The following is a 22,046-nucleotide window of genomic DNA, read 5'->3' as shown; positions in this document are numbered from 1 at the left end:
TAGCTCCTCCTCTGACATGTTTTAAGCCCATCACCATGTTGGCCATCCTCCTTTGGATGTGTTCCATTCTGTCTGCCTCCCTCTTAAAGTCTAGCTTCCAGAACACAGAATACCAGATGTCTGGCCAACCCAGAAGACAGTAAAAATATCACCTCACTCATTCTGAAACCATGGTTCCACTGATGTAGACTAAGAGTTCCTTAGTGATTATGTTCAAAGTTCTTACAATTCACATCTCCCACATGGCTATTTCCTTTCCCGTTCCCCCAGTACTAACTCTTATTCAAACCCTCATTACTCTACATCTTAATTATGATAGATTCCTAATTGGTCTACCTATATCCAGTCTCTTCCTCCTTTAATATGCTCTATGCATTTTATGGGGAAACAAGGTACTGTCCACCCCAACCCAAGAGAAAGGACCCTCCCACCCCATCATTCCTCCCTCTCTCTGCCAAGTGACAAAGAAACAATAAACCTTGTTGAAAGTCTCTTCCGTTCAATTTCTCCTTTTCCGCTGTTGCTCTTAGATATTCTTTTTTCGTGAGGCAATTGGGGTTAAGTGACTTTCCCAGGGTCACACAGCTAGTAAGTGTTAAGTGTCTGAGGCTGGATTTGAACTGAGGTCCTCCTGAATTCAGGGCCGGTGCTCTATCCACTGCAGAGAATCATAGATGTAGAGTTAAAAGAGACCTTCAAGGACATTGAGTCTAAGTCATGCATTTTACAGGTGAGGGAACTCTGGCAGAAAAAGTACCTCATCTCTGGTGACATGTCCAGGCCACATAGCTCCTAAGTGTTAAAGGTGGGATTCAAACTCAGGTCCTCATTACTCCAAGTCCAACACTCTATCTACCATGCCAATTCACCTAGTTGTCACCTAGAGTCGAATCCCATCTCCCACACATTTTGGATGTGTGATCATGGGGTAGTCATAACCTCTCAGAACCTTAATCTCCTTGTTTTCAAAATGTATATAGAATAGCTGTAATAACTAACTTTAGAAGCAATATAGCAATATAGGATATAGAGCTGTGAGAGTCCTGAAGAACTTGGTTCAAGTTCTACTGCTAAGATATACCAGCTATGGGACTCTAGACAAGTCCCTTAACCTCTCAGTGTCCCAGGAAACTATCTAAGACTCTAAGTTTCAGAGCAGGTACCAATCTACATTTGCAGAGGAAGTTGCTTTATTCACTTAGAGCTCCCTCTACCATTGAAATGACAGGTGGGCTTCCTCTCCTTCTCTCTCTCCAAAAAAGTCTACCAACTATCTCCAAGGCTTGTTAGGAGTCTCAAATGAAGTGATATGTGCAAAATGCTTTAAAACTTTGAATGACAATATCAATGTTGGTCACAACTTTGTAGGCACTCATATCTGAATGTTTGTAAATATGGCAGGATAAGGTTTGGTGCCAATCACATGCTTCTGCTTAAACAGATCTTCTATGTCTACCTGTTAGGGATGTCATAGATGGGATTCCTAGATAAGTATAGGCAGATCTCTAAGCTAAGTTTCAACATTTTAGACTCTGTGATTTAAAATAAAAAACCATGTAAAATTCACCAACATTGAGCATACTGATATGTTGAACCAAATAAACACAGACATTCAGACTTCTGAGTCAGTCCTGACTAGACTTTATCCCAAATCAGATAAATTGGTATTCTGGGATTATGCATGTATTACAAGCATTCAATTAAGGGAACATCAGAATAGTATTGGCCTCTAGGACACACTGACCTAAGGTATATGCTTTGACTTCTATCTTTGCACTAAAATGGCCCTTCATGCCATTAGGGTCCCTGGGGCTTTGATATGTAGCGGAATCTTGCTAAAATTCAATTTGCTGCTATAAGAGTGGAGTTCCAACCCCACCCTGATCAATCGTGCAATCAATTAACAAAGTAAACTAGGTGTAGATAACCTCACATGTAGATAAACCTTTAATCAATTTGAAAGATCATTGGAATTTTGACCATTTGATGAAAGGCAGATGACACTACATAGGAAAAATTTTGTGATCAATTGAAAAGATCAAGTTGCATATCTGGACTACATATAAAAAAGAGCTATCAGTCCTGTGGTCAGTTGAATCAAGCTGTGGATCAGAGGCCCCTGAAAGAGATTCAGTCTTGGAGAAAAAGAAGGAAAAAATCTCTCTCCCTTCCTCCCTTCCTCCATCCCTCCATCTTTCCCTCCCTCCCTTTCTTCTATATTGGCCATTATCAGAGGGACTGAACAGGTAGGAGCTAATACATCCAGATAGGAAGAGAGAGACACACATTGAGGATTCGGATTCACTGAAAACAAATACAGAAGAAAGATGGTCACCTAAATGAGGAAATAATTCCAGAGAGCATGACCCTTCACGGAGAAGAAAAATGCCCACAAAGTCACTGACTCTTTGATCCCAAAAGAGTTGCATGCAAGGGTAATTTCATGAAAACTCTATGAAAGGAGAAAAAGATTTCCAGTAACCAAGAGTTTTGAGTTATCTCTTTGTCACATATATTTGTTTCACTACCTTTGCAATTTAAATGGATGCCTAGTTTTCCCATGTTTATGAAAGAGAGTATATCCTAGACTTTGAGGAGGATGTTTTATAACAACTATTCTTACTAGAAAATATCTTTGCTAAAACTAAGTAAGGCTACTGACTAATAATCATAGAGAAGCATACCAATGGGGGCTTGTGAGTGACAATAGAAACCTAACTCCTTAGGGTTACCCTTAAAAGCCTGAATGGGAGTAGTTGTCAGCTGTATGCTTGGGACTTCAGTCTGTGAATCCAAATCCTGAGTTGGAAAAATTGCCCCAGTGGTGGTGGTGCTACTCGAGTAATCAGACTTCTTTATCCAATGGGTTCACCTTGGACCAAAGAAGCTTAATAATTGAAATATTTTATAAAGAAAGTTTCCCTTTTAGGTAGTATCACATTATTAGTACTAGGGGTAATGCTATAGAGAGACATTGGAATACAAGGAATCAATTCACCATGACAGATGGCTCTCCATTCTCTCCAAGCAAGAGAAAGCAAGCAAGGGGCATTTAAATTCACAGATGATTCAAAAACTATATTTCAAACCTTTCCTTGTCTTGCCTTACCTGAAGTTCCAGTGATATTGAGCAATTTCAAAATGCAGTGGGAAAGGTGGGAAGTGGTACATTCCATGGATCACTGCTCAAAGGATGAAGTAACAGTCTTTGTGCTAAGCTTCCAGTGTACAAAAGCAATGGGGCACTCATGAGGAAAGACCTCTCAGAAGGTGCTGGGACTGGTAGCAATTGAGGAAAAGTTGATGACATTAGCCAAGTGTTCTTTTTCTGAAGACCTGAAAAGACCTTTTTCTAGGATCATTAGTCCTTAGGTTCCCATGTCCCATCAAGCCCAGGCAAGCTATGAGAGACAGAAGGAAGTAGGGAGAAGAAAGATATGGGGAAACCCTTGCCAGCCCCGAAGTATGCTCAAGGTTTGTCTAGTAAGATGCTAACTTTCCCTTCTCAAAGACAAGGGAGAATTTAATTCTATATTTGTAGACTCTGAAATTTCTGTTCACTGTGGCATGTCAGGCAGATGGGAGTCCTTCAGGGGCCAAGGGCTATTTATTTCGAGTCTTCTGCTGGCCCCAGAGTTTGCAAAAAAAAATAGAATCAGGGAATCAGCAACAGCAAAAGTGGTATGCAGATGGGATGTAACAGAAATAGTCTGTCTTTATAACCAAGCTACGGCTTAGTTAGAGCTACAGAGAGAAGGGAGCACTTCCTTTAAAAAAAATTACATGATTAATACTGACTTCAGTTTAAAAAGAAAAGCAACTAACTCATTAGGCTACTTTAGAAGGGACTAAGAAAACATGTTAAATGTATGAATGAAAAAAACAATTTTCTCTTATTGAGTTGTATTGCAAAAGGTGGTGTATTTGTATTAGTAAATTATCACAGTCTTCTTCCTCTGACACTTTTCAGTGTCTTCTGTGGAAGGCAGAGCTATTAAAATATTAATTAAAGTGAAGAAATGGTTTTAAGAATACAGGGAAGACGTAAAACATGACCTAGATGGCAGCATTAAGTTAAAAGGCCTACTCCTTGCCTTTGAAAACAGAAAAACACAGAGTGGCTTCCTTAGAGATGGCAATTTGCATCCATTTCTGGCCTGAGAAGTGAGCTGTATAGAGAAGATAGTAAATTGAGGTTGTGACTGATTAGTGAAAATAGTTAAAAGGATGTGATAAAATATAATCAAAGGATGTGGTTTTTATTCCTAGAATTGACATAACTTTGGTAGAAGCTGAGCAGCATTTGTGCACTCACAGATCTTATCCCCTGCCTTCTATCTACCCTGTTTATATCTTATACGAGCCTAGTTATTTACAATGTATCTCCCCCATTAGAATGTGAGCTCTGTGAGGGCAGGGACCCTATTTTTCACTTTCTTTGTAATCCCATTGCTTAGCAGACCACCTGGCTGAGGCAGAATACTTAACAAAATCTTGTTGACTGATAGGTCTAGAGAGAAAGATGGTTATCCAAAAATTTTTCTAAGTCTGGATTGATTCTATATTCTTGATTAATGTTTATATAGAGCTTACTATGTGCCAAGCACTGTGCTAAGTGCTTTACAAATATCATCTCAGATGATCTTCACAACCACCTTGGGAAGTAGGTGCTATTATTATCCCCGTCTTAGAGATAAAGAAACTGAGACAAACAGAGGTTGACTGATTTTCCTAGAGTCACGCAACTATTAAGTATCTGAGGCTGGATTTGAACTCAGGTCTTCCTGATTTCAGGGCTGGAACTTTATCTACTATGTCAATTAGCTCAGTGTTCATTTTTCATCATCATCGTTGTCGTCATCATCATCGTCATTGTTGCTAATAATAATAGCTATCATTTGTGCAGCACTAGAAGATTTGCACAAAGCTTTATACATATTATATGTGTCAACCCATTTGAGCTCATTTTTAGTGAGTGCTTAATAAAGGTTTGTTGATTAATCTATTAGGCATTTCCTTCCTATATGCAGAATACTGTAGTAGATGATGGGGAGAGACAAAAGTTAAACGATCGACAAGTGTTAATTAACCAAATACTATTTTTGTGCCACTGTGCCAAGGACAAGGAACAAAAGCAAAACAATCTGTGCACCTAAGGAACTTGCCTTCTATCCAGATAAGAGATGGTCCCTGTTCACATGGAGCTTACAATATAGCAGGGGGATAAGACATACTGAGATAACTACAATACGCAATACTGCAGTATAAGTGCATTAAAGAATTATAGTACAAAATTCTATGTGAGATCCATGGAAGAAGATCATTACTGAGAAAGGGCATCAGGAAAGGTTTCGGTGAACTGTTTTCATAGCATTTGAGTTGGGCTTTGAAGATTGAATAGGAGAGGGCTAAGAAAAGACCCTTGGCAATCATCCATATTGGGGGAAGAGGAAGAGGTTGCAGATGGAGAGAAGAAACAGTTTAGTTAAGAAATAGGAAGCCAAGGGAGAAGAGAATAGGTAGAACTCATCAGCAGTGTCAAATGCTGCAGGAGTTAAGGGTAATGAGGGCTTTAAAAAAATAAAAGCCATTGAATCTGGTCATTAGGCTTCCATGAATGGCCTTTGGTTCTGCTAAGTAGTAGTGTTGAAGAAGACTGCTTGCAAGCCTTAGAATCAAGAAGACAAGCTCAAATCCTAATCAAATCTAAGATTTATGAGTCAAGCTATTTCACCTCTTTGAGCCTAATTTTCCTCATCTATATAATGGGTATACTACTATTTGCAGGACCTAATTTGCAGAGTTGTTGTAAAGTCCATAAGAGGACATTTACATAAATCTTTGGCCAATCTAAAGATGCTCTGTAAACAGCAGCTCTCATGATTATAAACTATGGAATGCACAAACCACACCACAGGGTAGAAAATAGAGTAGGAAGTGAGGAATTAGAGACTCTTGGTATTGAACAACTTTTTAAAGACTCCTTTGGCAGTCAAGGGGAGGAGACACATGCCTCAGTAGTGGAATCAAGTAGCAGGGTCAAAAGAAAATGTTTTTAGGATTGTTGGGGGTGGAAAGATGTACATTACATGTTGGCAAACTAGCAATCAAGTGGGAAAAAGGGCCAGACTTGAGATCTTTTCCCTGTTCTGCCAGAGATTCATCATGTGGCTCTAGGCATGTCACTGAACTTTTCTGTGTGTTAGTTTTCTAAGCTATGATAATCAGGAGACTGACTCCTGCCACCATCAGCCTCAAGGTTGTAGGGAGGACAACCGAAAGACCATATTTGAAAAGCTTTAAGTTCCTTTTGAAAAATAAAACTCCATAAATTCAAATAGTCTTAGTGTTATCTCTGCTGCACCACCTGCAGTCATCAGATGCCACAACTTTGGTTCACCACTGCTAGTTTCAAACAACTTTGAAATCAAAGTTCTCATACTTCATTGTTGATATCCCAAGCCTTCCAGTGCTTCAAAAATTCACTATAATATTTAAAAGCCCGAATTTTCATTCTGTAGCTCAGGTTTTTTTCCCCCTCTTTAAATCAAAGCTCCATGCACAGAAGAGAAAAAAGCACTTGCTTGTTGACCATTTGATGCAGATAAATTGCAAATGGAAAGGTGCTCTGGAAAATGAATGCCACAGCTGTTAGCTTCATCAATAGAAGCTAGCAGTGTGCAAGCAGCACCCATTACGCATCTCTGCAACCCTCCCCATTCTCTGCTTTTTGAATAATTTATCTGCAGGAAATCCAAATTGCCAAGGCACGCTTTAACCCAGCAGAATGCTTGCCAATTTCCCTGGGAAAACTGACAAAAAAAGAGCTGTAGATTGCATTTCAGCTGAATACAGGCGCCTGGCAATCAAACGTATTAGCTCCATTGTGCAGCATGCATCGGAAGGCATTAGCTCGGGAGCTCAGAGCACAGCACATTTGAAAGGCTCATAAATGTAATGAAGTCCCTTTGACACCTGCTCCTCTCTGCACTTTCAATGTGAGCCATTGGTCCATAGGGAACCACGGCTTTAAAAATAGAAATTATAGTAATTGTCTTCTGTGTTATTGGGAAGGTTGCAATAAATGGATAGCTCATAATACTGTGGCACCACAGACTGGAGTTGACAGGATGCATAAATTACTCCAGGTTTTGATTTTTCTTCCTTAACAAATCACATAAATCATTGTATGTTAGTGCTGCCACATGGGAGAGGTACACTTTGAAAATTTCATCTCACTGAGTTGTGAAATTCCTTTTTCTTTCTTCCTAGGTGGTACCTTAGAGAGCTCTGTCAATTGCTGGTTTTTAAAAAACTAAGAACCCTATTTGTGAAAGGCGCTTTGTAAACAATAGTAAAGCCAGGTCTTTCTTTAATTCTTTTTCCCTTCCTTTAATTCTCTCTCTCTCTCTCTCTCTCTCTCTCTCTCTCTCTCTCTCTCTCTCTCTCTCTCTCTCCTCCTCCTCCTCCTCCTCCTCCTCCTCCTCTTCCTCTCATTTCTCTTGTTCTTTCTTCCTTTATCTTTCTTTAATTCTCTACCCACCCTTTGCTTCTCTTCCCGTCCCTTTCCCTAACTTCCCTTCATCTCCCCTGTGGTGCTTCCTTTCTTTTTTTCCCTTTTCTTCCCCTCCAGAGCTCTGCTTTTCTCCTCTCTTCTTCTATTCTCTTCTTTACTTCCTTCTTTTCTTTTCCTTTCCTTCTCTTTTCCCTTTCCTCTTTCCTTCCCCGTATCCCTTTCCTCTTCCCTTATCTTCCCTCCTCTCTTCCCATTTCCTTTGCTTTCCTTTCTTTTCCTTTCCTTTCTCTTCCCTTCCCTTCCCTTTCCTTTCCTTTCCTTTCCTTTCCTTTCCTTTCCTTTCCTTTTCTCTCCTTCCCTTTCCTCTTCTCTCCTTTCCTTTCCTTCCCTCTCCTTTCCATTCCCTATTTTCCTTTCAAGGAAAGAAAAAAGAAGAAAGAAAGAGCACAAAACAAATTCCAGACTCCTGGTTTCTATGGGTTTGAGGAGAAAATTATTATTAGCAAGGGGATATTCCAAGTGTTTCCAGAAGAACGCAATTAGGGGATCTATATGGGAGCCCTTCACTTCAACATAAGGAGTATGATCCTTCTCCGTGACTTTATTCTAGGGAGTATCTGGAGGCTTTTCTTTGTTGGTCCTTCCCCTGCTAGAGGCCTTGATTAGAGCATGCATTTTCCTCTGGGATGTGCTAGCACTGTGCTATGTCCATTACCTTTTCTCTTACTGGGAGCATAGGTTTGAAGCTAGAAGAGAATGTAGCCATCTAGTCCAGCTTCCTCATTTAACAGATGAAGAAAATGAGCCTCCCACCCCCCCCACCAGGTCAAGTGACTTTGCCAATGTTACAAAGATAGCCAGTGGTGGAGCCTAGATGCTGTGACTCCATCCCAATTCTCTTTACAGCACTACTCTGCCTTCTGTTATTGACTAGAGTAGCACTCACAATGTTGGGCTTTTGCAATTGTCACTGTCCATCACAAATCATCACCCTGCCTGCCCTGACATTTCATTAAGACCAGTGCAGAATGAGTTTGCTGTGGCAATGATGCCTTATCCCTAGGGATGTCCTTTTGTTAAGGGGATGTTTCCCTCACAATAAGTAGGTCAGAGGAATGGTGCTGTGAGCAGATGTGAGCTCATGACCCTAAGAGTCACAGGCACCATGTTTGCATATTGGATGTAGGTGGACACTTGAGGTTTGGTAGAAAGGACACCCCTAGCTTCATACCTGTCTCAGCTTAGGCTATTGTTCCTCCCTTGTGGGGGACCACCCTCCCCCAACTTTACCCCCTGCCCCCCCCCCACCATCCCCGTGGAGCAGGACCTGGAGACCTTGGTAGTTCTTTGGATCATTTACAGTTATCCCTTACAGATTCAGGGCCATTTTAGGACAAGCTGGGCTGAAATTCTTGGTTGTTAAATTGGGAATCAAGCCATTTTCCCTGAGGCTGAATCTAACCTAAGACACAGGACATTATCTTGTGGTTGCTCCTATCTCCTTCTAACATGTAGATTTTAGATTTATCTGGTAGCTTTGGAGAAGTCTTTCTCTTGGGCACAGTATTTTTGCAGTGATGGTACTATGCTATTGTTACTGCCCTTGTTCTACTTGTGTGCATTTTGATATGTGTGTATTTTATCCATGTGGAAAATGCACACAGAGATGCATGCTGATATGTGAACTTGGTGCTTGGGATTAGAAACAACTGTTTGGTTGGTTTTTATTTATGTAAAATATCTTTCTCTCCAGTTTGCCCTTGAGTAAAAGGACAGCCCTTTAATTCTGAAGCCCGGGACCCCAGGACTCGTGAGAGAATGGTGCATTTCTAATGAGGCAGCCCATCACTACATTAGCTCACCATCTTTCTTTGTCTTTTTTTTTTTCAAAACTAGTGTTGTTTTGAAATGACAGAAAACGTGAATAAAGCAAATACTCCTGGTTCAGGGATCAGCAGGGTACAAAGAAAGCCAGGACAGTTCATAATTGTCAACAAGAGAATACAGGCACGGCAAGGCCTCTCTCCACAGGCCACTACGAGATAGCAGGGGGAAAATGGGATGAATCAGACCAAATTTCTCACTTCAAGATCCTGAATTTCTATTGCTGATTTTCACAGGAAGAGGAGTCTTTCATTGTACAAATCCATTCTGTACTTGGGGAACCTCTCCTATTCATTATCCTTGAGTAATTGGTCTCTCTCCTTCAACCAGGAATGGGACCATTCAAAATGAACTTGACAGAGTTAATAATAGGTGGTACTTGAGATAGATTGTTTGGCTTGAGACATCCTACCTGGTTTTAAATAACACTTAACTTAATCGCTGATGAAGATAAGATTGGGGGAAAGTGATCTCTTTTGTTGAACTTGTTTCATGCATGAGCCAAATCAGAGAATGGGAGTATGTTGAGGTTGGGCTAGGTGGTGCAATGAATAGAATACTGGGCTTGGAGTCAGGATGACCTGAGTTCAAGTCCAGTCTCAGACATTTACTGGTTGTATTACCCTGGGCAAGTGCCTCTACCTCTGTCTGCCTCAGTTTTCTTAGTTTTCAAATGGGGTTAATAATAGCACCCACCTGACAGAGTTGTTAGGATTAAATAAAATAATATTTATAAAGCACTTAGCACAATACTTGGCATATAGTAAGTGTTTAATAAATTCTTGTTCCCTTCCCTTTTGCCTTGTGAAGAGAATTGGGACTTTCAGTGAGCTCCTAGGCATTGATGAACATCCCAGTTCAATCTGTAAAAGCAGCTCAGGAATCACTTTTTGGATTGAACAATTTTTGGCAAATCACAACCACATCTCTTATAATATATCAGATCCTGTTCTCAGGATTAGTTCTCTTAGCCAGGTGTTTTGGAAACCTAGAATTGTCTTTGGGTTTATCTAGAATACAGCTTCTTTTCCTAATGGTGGTTGATCTCTTAAGTTCCAAAGTCAAAGAAATGGTCTGGGGATGTGTTTGTGACTTGGTGAATATGTTTAGTTAGTCAATGACTACCAGTTCCCACTGTCTCTGTTCTAAATAGCCTTTAATTGACTTCATAAAGTGTTAGATTTAGAACTGGGAGGTACTAACCAACTCACATCATGCTCCAGCCAAACTAGCCTTCTTACTGGTCCTTCTTCATGATACCCTATCTCCCCTTTCTATGCTTTTGTACTGGCTAAGCTCCATATGTGGAATGCATTGCCTCCTCACCTCTGCCTCTTAGAACCCTCCATTCTTTCAAGGTCATGCTCAAGCATCACCTTCTATGAGCCACCGATGTCTTCCTCTCAAAAGTATTACATATATTCCTATAGCCATACATGTTCTCTACTCCAACTAGACTGTAAGCTCCCTAAAGGAAGGGTCTATTTCACAGTTGTCTTTCTATCTCCAGCACCTAACCAGCACAAAACAGACACATATTGTTCACCATATCATGGATCTAGAAGGGATCTCTGAGGCCATGTAGTCCAACCCCCTCATTTTACAGATGAGGAAACAGACTAGAGAGAGTTGAAGTGAATTTCCCGAGTTGGTAGACAGCTAGGATATGATCCCAAGTTTTCTGTCTCCTTAAGTCTATTGATTCTTTGTGCTACACCAAATATTGTCCCACAGACAGTTGATGGGGGGAGAGGGAGCATCAATGAGACATTTTTTTCCATATTCCCATTATTGCCAACATATTATGGAGTGGAAAGAAAATAAGATATGGGGTCCAAAGACCTGGGTTCTAGTCCCAGCTTTGTACCACCTCCTCTCCTGTTGGATTGAACAATTTATCCCTTTAAGAAAACCATTTATCCCTTTGAGAAAACCATTTCTCTTTTGGTCTCTCAGTTTTTTCACTTGGAAAGTAAAGAGGTTGAACCTGATGACTAATCTACTTCCTTTCCAACTTTCTAACTTCCTTTCCACTTTTAACAACCTATGAGGAGTTTGGGTATCACCACCTCAGGTTTGTTACCTTACCCCTTAAAAAAATAATTCTCTCACCATGTTAGAAAGTGGCAGGGTCATTTGTGGTTAGAGTAAAGGGTGCTTATATTAGACTGATTTCCACAGTGCTTATCAAAGGTCTTCCCACCTCCTCCCTATGAATTTACATGGCACAAAAAAACAAAACAAAAACAAACAAGCAAAAAGAATTTACATGGCAGCCTTGTGCCTTTGTGATCTGACTTGTCTTACATATACATGCATACATTTTGATTTTACATTTATGCACAAGGAAAAATGCACATAGAGATGACTGCTAACCCAGCCATTGCCACCAGAATAAGTCAAGGTCTTGATCTTTAAACCTGACCCTGGGAAGGAATTACACCTTTTGAGAAGCTTACTTGTCAGGGAACTTAGAGTTCATTTTTTCCAATGCCCTTCTTCTACAGAAAAGGAAACTGGGGCACAGGGTCATATAACTAGTAAATATATGAGGCAGGATATGAACAGGTGTTCCTGATACTAAGTCCAATACCCTATCCATTATATCATCCTACCAAATCATGTTATTAGGTATTGTTATTATGTTTGTTGAATTATACCTGTAATGAATGCAATAATCAAAGAGCTAATTGTCAGTCAATTAATATTTTTTAAGTACCTACCCTATTAAGTGCTGGGAGTAGAACTATGAAAAAGAAAGAATTCCTGCCCTCAACAACAGCTAAAAACAGGGCATAAGGGAAGAAGGTCCCCTGTCTAGGAGCCTGATTGTAGAAGTTCAAAGGAGTGCAGCCATGGTGCAAATGAAGAGGTGTGAATATCAAAACTGATGCAATGGTGACACTGTTCAGACTTGTAGGAGGTATCAGCTGATCACTCCTTGACTCTGAACCTATGGCTATACAGGTGGTCCCCCTAACAGAGTTTTCTCCCCATGTACAGAATTGTTGCCACTTATTGTCAGTATCTAGGACCAGGAGCTATTCCCTGCTCTCTTTGGGGCAAAGAGCTCCTAATCAAAGGAGATAATGAGATAATGTATATAAAGCACTTTGGAAACCTGGAAGCACTATATAAATGTCAGCAAAAACAAACCAACCCCAAGCCCTATTGTTAGTTTACCAAACCAGTTGGAATTAACATCTCAGAGCCAGTCACTCAATGATAATCTATCAACATCAATTAAATGCCTACTGTGGGCTAAGCTCTGGGCACAGTTCATCAAACACACAATTGTGTAGGAATCCTCTTTATAACATCCCTTGTGGGAACTGCTTTTACTTGACTGTGCATGTTTCTTTTGTTTTTCTTCTTGGGTGGGGGAGAAGAAAAAACAAATGCTTGTTAATTCTTTTTCAAAAGTTTAAATTTCTTCAAAAAAATTGACCATCTATCCTTTTCTTAATGGCCTCTAGTGAGGGGGAAATCCAGAATGAGCCCATTCCTCTTAATGTCCATTTTAGGAAGTTATTTCTTATATAATTTCAAAATTTTCTGTAGCTTCTAGACCCTGCCTCTACTTTAGCCCACTGGATCCAAGCAGGACAAGTCCAGTCTCTTTTCCTCAGGATAACTCCTTACCTGAAGATAGCTCCCATCTGCTCCTAACCCCCAACCCCCATATACATACATTTAACTGTTTCTGAAACCACCATAATTGTGCTATTAGTTAGCCCACATATTTCCATCTTGTCTACTAGGATAATTTATAAGACTTCCCAAAGCTTTGTTAAAATTCAAGTTATTTTTTTCCAGGCTAAACATTTCATATCTCTCTCAAATAACTCTCATACAACATGGCCTCCAGTCTCCTTGCCATTCAATTATCTTCTTTAGAGTGTGTTCCAATGTTATAAGTTCCTAAGTGTGTTTAAGATTCTTAAAATGTCCATCTACCTCTAAACACAATTCTGCAAATGTAACCTGATCCAGAAGTAGTGGGACAAAGTTATCACCTCTCTTTTCCGGACCTTTATTATAGCCTAAAGATTTCATTGGCTTGAGCAGCTGTCACGTCACACTACTGACATACTGAGCTGGTAGTCTACCAAAGCCCTTGATTTCCCACAAATTGCCTACTAACATCTTTCCCATCCTATTATTGTGCAATTAAATTTTTATGTCAAGTGTAGGATTTTACAGTTACTCCCTTTTTATCTTGTTCGATTAAGTGAATTCTTTCTTCTAGGTTGTTGTAATTGTTGTGGATCACAGTTTTGTCATCCAACATCAGGAACTATCCTGCTTAATTTCACACCATCTGTAAATTTCATAAGCATGCCACTACATACACTTCCATTTGAGTCACTGACAAAAATGTTGAATGATACAAGGCCAAGTAAGGCTTCCTGGGGCATTCCACTAAAGATTTCCTTCCAAGATACTGACCTCTTAATGATAGAGATCAATCATTTAATTCTAAGTCTACCAAAATTGTAATGTACATTAACTTGCATATTTCCATCTTGTCCACTAAGATGACTTGTAAGACTGTCCAATGTTTTCCTGACATTCAGGTGTCCTGTGTGTTCCTCCTCTACCAGTCCAGGAATCCCATCAAAATAAGAAGTGGGGTTAGTCTAGCCTACCAGGCTCATGATTTGGTTCTTTCCTTTTACTCAATGTTTTGGATAGAAGCTAGCTGAGCATTCTTGTTAATGCTTTTCTTATTATTCTTTTATTCCAGATGAGCTTAGAAAATGACGACAAGAGAGCTCGCACAAGATCTAAGGCAATACGAGGTGAGCATCTGCTGTCCCTACGGGAGTTCCCTGGGTGAGCCCCAAACCTCATCAGGCCTGGGGAGAGTCTAGCAATGGGCATCTGGCAGTATTGCTTCTAGGCCCAAAGCTATCTTCCCTAAAGTTTCAAATACTACCCTTGCCAAGCATTCCCTCCTTCCAAGAACAAAGGCCAACAAACACTTATGTTCCTTGCATTCCATTTGTCCCCTACCCCCCTATCCTCTTTAAACTTATGCTCTTAGTTTCATGGGAATTTTGATAGCTTCAGATCAGTTACAGTGGCTTTCATCCATGTGCTCTGCCAGGAGCTTTGAAGTCGAACATCTGAGGGAAGCTGGCTGAGGGGTGCATGCTGGGAGCAAACAAAGCTGCCTGATACAGGGGACCCAGGGAGCAGTGATTCGTTCATTCAGAGATTGATAACCATTTGTTTCCCAGCTTGAAAATGATATGCAGCAAGCAACATTTCATTAATCAGCCTCCTTTTCTATTCCCAAAGCAAGCCTTGGATTCTAGACCCACATTTTTTGGGGGGTGTATGATAGGGAGACATGGTGTCCAGGAGAGCAACACAGGAAAAATAATTGTGAGAGAGGCCTTGTTTCCTCAGGTGTCCTGAAAAATATTTGTCATGCAAATCCTATGGTTGTATGTTTCCCTAACCCAGAGTCCTGTTCCTGTCCAAGATGTTATGGTCATCGATGTCCCCTAAAAGTAAATATCCCTCACATTGCAAAACTACATCTAATAAAAAAGGGACTTTTTGAGGTATATGACCATCTACAAATAGGGATAAAAGACCACCTCAGATGCTAAATCCTAGGTTACAGATTAGATATAGAACAATATAATCATCCCATGCAGTATTCATTCTCTACCTTGACACAGTTGGTTAGGGTCTGTTTGAGATGAAGGTCATTTCTTGCACCCTGTAGTTTAAGAGTTAGTTTGTCATTTCCCTTGAATCTGAGCATCCAGTTATCATAAACAAGTGGACATTTAGCCCATCTTTCTTCTAGTTTGTATCTGGCAGTTCATGTTTCTGGCAAGTAAAGGGTGAATGATACCATCTGCAATCAGAGTCATCAATACTGTTACCAGCTCAAATACCAAGAGCCTTGGCAAAACCAAGTCCTGTTATTGGTTTGGTTCCATCCTACAGAATGACCATCTCCCTAACAGGCAATTACAGGAACATTGGAGCTCTGCAGGTGTGGCATGAGCAGAAGGCCTTGTTCCTTCAGACTTCCATTTGCAGAGTTAAAAGGAAGATGCCACAGAGTTTGTAGAAAAAATGGTTAAATTCTAACTATATATATGGATTTTGGTTTCAAAGGGAAAAATGTTTCAACACATTCAGAGTCAGGATGAGTACATTGTTCCATTGTTCACACATTTGGGGAGGGGGGGGTTGATAAGTGAAGAATAAGTGATCCTCATCCTCTGGAATACATTTCTGTACATTTTGCAAAGCTATAGACATTCTGAGGATCCCAGAGTAACATCCTACTTTTCAAACATCTAATGAGACAATGTGTATCTATTATTTTAACTCTTGTGTTTTCTTTTCTGTTTCCCCTATTCCCTTACCCAGTGCCCACGGAACTCATAGGACAGGAGGTGAGGTAAGAGATGTTCCTTGTTGACCATCTACACACATTCTGAGAAGGCCATGGAACAAGCATAATTCCAAGTCATTCTGGGTTGCAGTTTTCTGCTGTTCTGGGGAAATTTGGGAAGGTTATTAACTAGAGCGGAGAGTCACCCTCCTATTAACCCAAATGTTAATCTCCATCTATAGGAACTATGTCTGTAGAATAATACCAAGACTTGACTCTCCCTGTTTTGCATCGTGAATAGAGTGCTTGACTTGGAGTCAAGAAGACCTTAGATACTTATTAGCTATGTCACCCTGGGCAAGTCATTTAACCTCTCTGAGGTTTACTTTTCTCATCTATAATACTTAATTGATAGAGTTGTTGGAAAGATCAAATGAGATAATGTGTAGAAAGTGTTTTGAAAACCTTAAGGCACTATATAAGTTGATAGTAGAGGTATGAGACTCCTACACCCCAAATCATGATTTCAGTTGGGAAATTTTTATCCCTTCCTTCCTCTAGCTAACTAATTTTTAAGTCAGGAAACTGAATTAAAAGTTCAAAACCAGCCAAAAGTCAAAATGTCCCCAGTATGACAAATCGTCTCCCATCCATGGTTCTCAGGACGATGGCTGACCACAGACAACTCCAGCATCAATCCTTGGCACACACACACACACACACACACACACACATACACAAGTTTTTATGGTAATTCTTATATTGGAGAAGAAATAAAATGTCCTAGTAATGTTCATTACACAAGGTAATTTGTATCAGAGGGTCTGAAGGCCAAGCTGAGTCACTCTGAGAGGAGATTAGGTTCTATTCTAAGAAGTGTGGCCTCCAGTGACTTAAGATGAAAACAGTAATCTTGTTCACTGGTGAGCAAGTGCTTTGACTAAATACAGCTGTATTCCTTTTGTAATTATCTTTATAGATCCCAGGTAAAGTCTCAGGCATCCTAAAAAGCAGAAGCATCATACCTTAAAAGTGGGAGATAAAATATATTTTCCTAGGAAGAGTAGTTCATTCTTTTTCCCAGAGTGTTTGGTTTAGGGTATGAGAAATAAGAAAAGAAGCCCACAGTGCTATGTATGTGGGGCTATTTTGTCATTGACACAGTGTCCAGATTTAGGAAGTTAGACTGGAAGAGATAGGAGTGAAACATGGTCACTTTTCAAACTCTATTTGCCATTTTTTCTTGCTTCAGGAAAGATCATGCTGGTGAAAGCTAGATTCACAAAGGTGTGAGTCCTTAGATGCCCTAGCACTTTTAGAGGTTGTTTTCAGGACTTCAGCAGAGCAAAACACTAATTCAATTTAATTCAATAAAGAATGACTAAGTATTCACTATGTACAAAGTCTTTGCTAAGCACTGAAGATACAGAGAGAGAGAGAGAGAGAGAGAGAGAGAGAGAGAGAGAGAGAGAGAGAGAAGGAAAGAAAGAAAGAAAGAAAGAAAGAAAGAAAGAAAGAAAGAAAGAAAGAAAGAAAGAAAGAAAGAAAGAAAGAAAGAAAGAAAGAAAGAAAGAAAGAAAGAAAGAAAGAAAGAAAGAAAGAAAGAAAGAAAGAAAGGAAGAAATACAGTCCTTACTATGGAGAAACTTACATGCTATTGGCCAAATATCAGACTAAATGATCTCTGAGATCACTTCCAGCTGTGGCTTGATGATCCTATGTACATAAAAGTAAAAGCAAAGTAGGGTACAAAGTAGTAAAAAACATAATTTCAGGAGGGAGAGAATGCCGATAGATGGATAATCAGGAGGTGTCCTTTGGACCTATTAGTATGATGTCTTGGGAGAGAGAGGGGGCACCTGTGAGAGCAGACTAAATGGAGGAGGGAGAGATGTGACACCTCATTTTAAAAGTAATCCCACTAAATCTCTTCTTGTCAGTAATACATATTCTTTGTTGTTTCCAGCAGGCATCATTGCAAATAGACATGACAAAGATCTTTTTTTTTTAAATCATTAGAATTCCTAGACTGTGGAATCTTGTGGGCCTGAGTTTTTCTCTGTTGTTTTCAATCAAATAACAGATTTTTCTGTTATTTTCAGTTGTCGAGTTACCTAGCACCCACCATGATATGAGCTAGTGAATAAATAAGGAATGCTAATGTTCCTCTCATTCTGAGAGAAGGAAAATGTATATAAAACTGTATCATTTTTCCTATTCTACCCCTTTTCTCTGAATGGTTATTAGGCATTTCTCATAACAATTGCCAAAATGACAAACAGGTAATAATTACATTTTGGATTTCTATTGACTCTTTTTCTTCTCCCAAAGAAGGTAAGCATGTTCTCTTTGCATCATCTCACCTAGTCTTATGATTTATCTGCATCCTTATAGATGACTGGATATATTTGGCATTAGAATTTAAACTCTTCAAGGACAGGGAATGTTTTGGTTTTGTCTTAGTATCCTCATTGCCTAGGGCAATGCATGACAAGCAGTAGGAACTTACTGAATGAATGAACTTACTAAGGGAATGAATAAATGTATTTTCAGATTCAGAAAAAGGAGGCCCATAGAGGTTGAGTAACCTAAGGAGCCATACTGGCAGCTAGGTGGTGCAGTGGATAGAATGCCAGGCTTAGTATCAGGAAGACTTGAGTTCTAATCCAACCTCAGACACTTATTAGCTGTGTTACCTTGGGCAAGTCACATAACCCTGTTTGCCTCGATTTCCTCATCTGTAAAATGAGCTGGAGAAGGAAATGGCAAACCCCTCTAGTGTCTTTGCCAAATGGGGTCATGAAGAGTCAGACACAACTGAAATGACTGAACAACAAGAATTCATACGGCCAATAGCAGGGGTGGAACTAGAAGCATTTCTTTTGAGCAGTATTTCCTCAAATTATTTAGCACTCTGGACACCTGCCTCCCTTTTTCTTTTTGAAGAGAGGCAGAGCAATATAGAAAGTAGAGTGTTGTACTGGGAGTCAGGAAGGCCTCAATTCAAATCCAACTTCTGAAACTAGTTTTATGACCACAGGCAAGCTATTTATTCTTTCCAAGCCTGGAGGACCCTCCAAGACTATGTTAAACACAGATTGCAATCTACATCAGGGAAAAGAGTTCCTACTTGAGGAAGTTACCCAATGACAAAACCAAAGATTTTTGATGTATTGACATGAGCACATGTGATCAAGAGAAGACTGGGTATAAATATTAGATTAATGCATTCAAATAAAACTTATAGAGATAGTAATGTGTCACATTAATGTTGCACATAACAATTACTATGTGTGTCATAAATGCCCATAAATGTAAACTAGTTCTCTTAAATGGCTGTAGTTAACATGAATTTTATATAAACACTAGAGATTTTTCATTTTTGTCAACACTAGAGCTATTTATAAGGAGCATCAATGCTGACAATTTCTCCTGATGCCAGAATTCTACACACATACTTACATTCATACTCAAAATAAAACAAAGGTTTTGGATCCAACTTGGATCCAGCTTCTCACCCATAAGAGTTTCCTGTAATCCTCCAACCCCACAGATAAGGATTAAAGCTTCCTGTGTTGCTTCCATCATGTCCCTGAAATCCTCTTCCATTATATGCCCTTCTGCCAGGGAGACCTTTGAATAACAGTTCTGTGGTATTTCTTTTGCAATACAGAAGGGCTTGACTAGAAGTCCTGGGTACTACAAGGCTCTAGGGAGCAGATAATCTAGGACGTTGGGAGGCTCTACCTATTAGGGAAGAAAATGGAAGAAAGATTGGTGCTTAGCATGGGACAAGAAAAGGCCATGAAGAGAATGGGTTTCCTAGCTCCTCAGTACTGTACAAAATTGGAGAAGTTTTGTAGATCTGGAAGTGAATGAACATTGTTTTGATTTTCAAAACTAGAAAGAAGATAGTCTTTAAACTTCATTCTAGTGAACTTGATTTGAATTTCTAACAAAATTCTAGTATTATCAAAAGAATGTATGTGAACATACAAATAGGAAAATGGTGATCCCTAAGAGTTAGTCAGCTTCCATCAGTCATTGCTAGACTAATCTAATTTCCTTTTTTGATATGGTTACTGGACTAGTAGATTAGGGGAATGTCATAAACACAGTATAATCGGATTACAGTAAAGCATTTGACAAAGTCTCTCATCATATCTTTTTATACAAGATGAAGAGGTGTGGGGCTAGATGTTAATAGTTAGGTGAATTCAGAACTAGTGGAGTGGCTACATATAAAGATTAGCATCATTAATGGATGGAGGTGAAATTGGAATGGAAGGTCTCTACTACGATGCCCTCAGGGAGCTGTCCTTGGTCCTGTGCTGTTTAACATTTTTATCAATGACTTGATAAGCACTGACAGTATGCTTATTAAAAATGTAGATGATACTGAGCTGAAAGCTGAGCTGAGAGGGACAGCTAGCAAACTGGATATTAGAGCCCTGATCCCAAAAGATCTCAAAGGGCTAGAATGATGAGCCAAATCTAATGCTATGAAATTTTGCAATTATAAATGTAGAGTTTTAGGCCTGTTTTTAAAAGCACAAATTGCAACAAGTATAGGATAAGAGAGATATGGTTAGAAAATCATTCTAATGAAAAAGATCGGGATTCGGGTATGGTTTATCAGAAACCAAATATGAGGCAAAAGTATGGCATAACAATAAAAAATGCAATCTTATTTTAACTTTCAATGGATCTCTGAGCTCAGTGGCATGTATATTCCCTTTACCAATGCATTTCTCAATCCATCCATGTCTTCTCATTCTGTTTAGTTCTTATTCATATCTTTCCATAAATCTTCCAGAGCAGAGATAGCCAATGTGCTGGAGACCTTCCTCTGTATTTGGGGGAGGAAGGAACATTTAATGAAAGCTACCCATCCATTATTCTTTCTTTTTCCTACACAACTGATCTCACCAACCTTTCCCATATTGTAAGCTCTCAATGTTTTCTTTTGCATAAAAGTCATCATTGGTAAAATGCTAAAACTTGTTTATGCCTACAGTGCATTTCCTATCATCCTTTCAGTAACCTATAATTAACAATGACTCTTCTGGGTCCTGGTGTTCTATGAATAACAGGCAGCCAGGTAATGTTAATAGGAGAATATTAAAAGATAGGCTTTTATAGCTTGGAACCGGTGAAAACAGTAAGCAAGTTCCCAAATATGTTATAGTCTGGTCTTCCCTTATTAATTTTTAAACTTAGTTCAGTCTTTGTGTTGCTCCAAAATATTTGTAAAATAACCCAACGACTTGTCTGTCCAACTGAATGTCATAATCTGAACATTACCCATCCTTCATTTACTTGTTTGTTTTGCTTTGTGAATTACTAGGGTGATCTCTTGAGTAAACATTGAACTCATGGGGAAGGATCTATAGCAGTGGTGTCAGACTCAAATAGAAATGGATCCTGGAAGGCTGCACAAATTATCATTATATATGTCATATTATGTTTTTATTTTTTAAAAATTTACTAATTACATTATTTATTTATTCATTCATTCATTCATTCGTTTGTTTATTTATTTTACGGGGCAATGAGGGTTAAGTGACTTGCCCAGGGTCACACAGCTAGTAAGTATCAAGTGTCTGAGGCCAGATTTGAACTCAGGTCCTCCTGAATCCAGGGCCAGTGCTTTATCCCCTGCACCACCTAGCTGCCCCACCAATTACATTCTAATCTGTTTCTGACCACACTAGTTTTACACCTCTGATTTCTAGTATAACAGAACTCAATGAAGTCAATAATGATGGCATCCAACAAGAGGAGAATCTGTAAAACTTCTCTATTAATAAGGCATCTCTCTTCTATGTGGATTTTACTCAGGACATCCTTAATGTCACTAGTAAATATTTTTTGTTAGAACCCACCCATGATATGAAATGTTAGGCCACATTAATATAGGCATTTTGTCCAAAACAAAGGGGATAATAATAATAACATTTATAAAATTATAATAATAGCTAACATGTATCTAGAACTTACTATATGCCAGGTACTGTACTAAGTACTTTACAAATATTGTCTAATTTGATCCTCACTACAACCTTGGGACATGGGCACTAATATTAAGCCCATTTTACAGATAAGGAAACTAAAGCAAACAGAGGTGACTTGCCCAGGGTTGCACAGCTAGTAAATATCTAAGGTGGGTTTTGAACTTAGGTTTTCCTGAATTCAGGATAGTGTTCTATCCACTAAAGCCCATTATACTCTTTCTTGGATCATTGAATCATAAGACATAGAACTGGGGGTGGTCTTAGAGAT

General features: G+C 39.3%; 1 protein-coding gene across 1 annotated transcript in view; it reads left to right on the top strand.

Annotated features, from left to right (window-relative positions):
* MYT1 (myelin transcription factor 1) overlaps nucleotides 1-22,046 on the top strand; it is a 185,792-nt gene that overhangs the window by 76,410 nt on the left and 87,336 nt on the right. The window contains 2 exon segments of the mRNA XM_043987748.1: nucleotides 14,148-14,202; nucleotides 15,800-15,830. Coding sequence (XP_043843683.1) covers nucleotides 14,148-14,202; nucleotides 15,800-15,830 — 86 coding nt within the window.

Source organism: Dromiciops gliroides, chromosome 2 (genome assembly GCF_019393635.1).
Source record: "Dromiciops gliroides isolate mDroGli1 chromosome 2, mDroGli1.pri, whole genome shotgun sequence".
Classification (NCBI taxonomy): Eukaryota; Metazoa; Chordata; class Mammalia; order Microbiotheria; family Microbiotheriidae; genus Dromiciops; species Dromiciops gliroides.
This window is presented reverse-complemented; position numbering and strand designations above follow the sequence as displayed.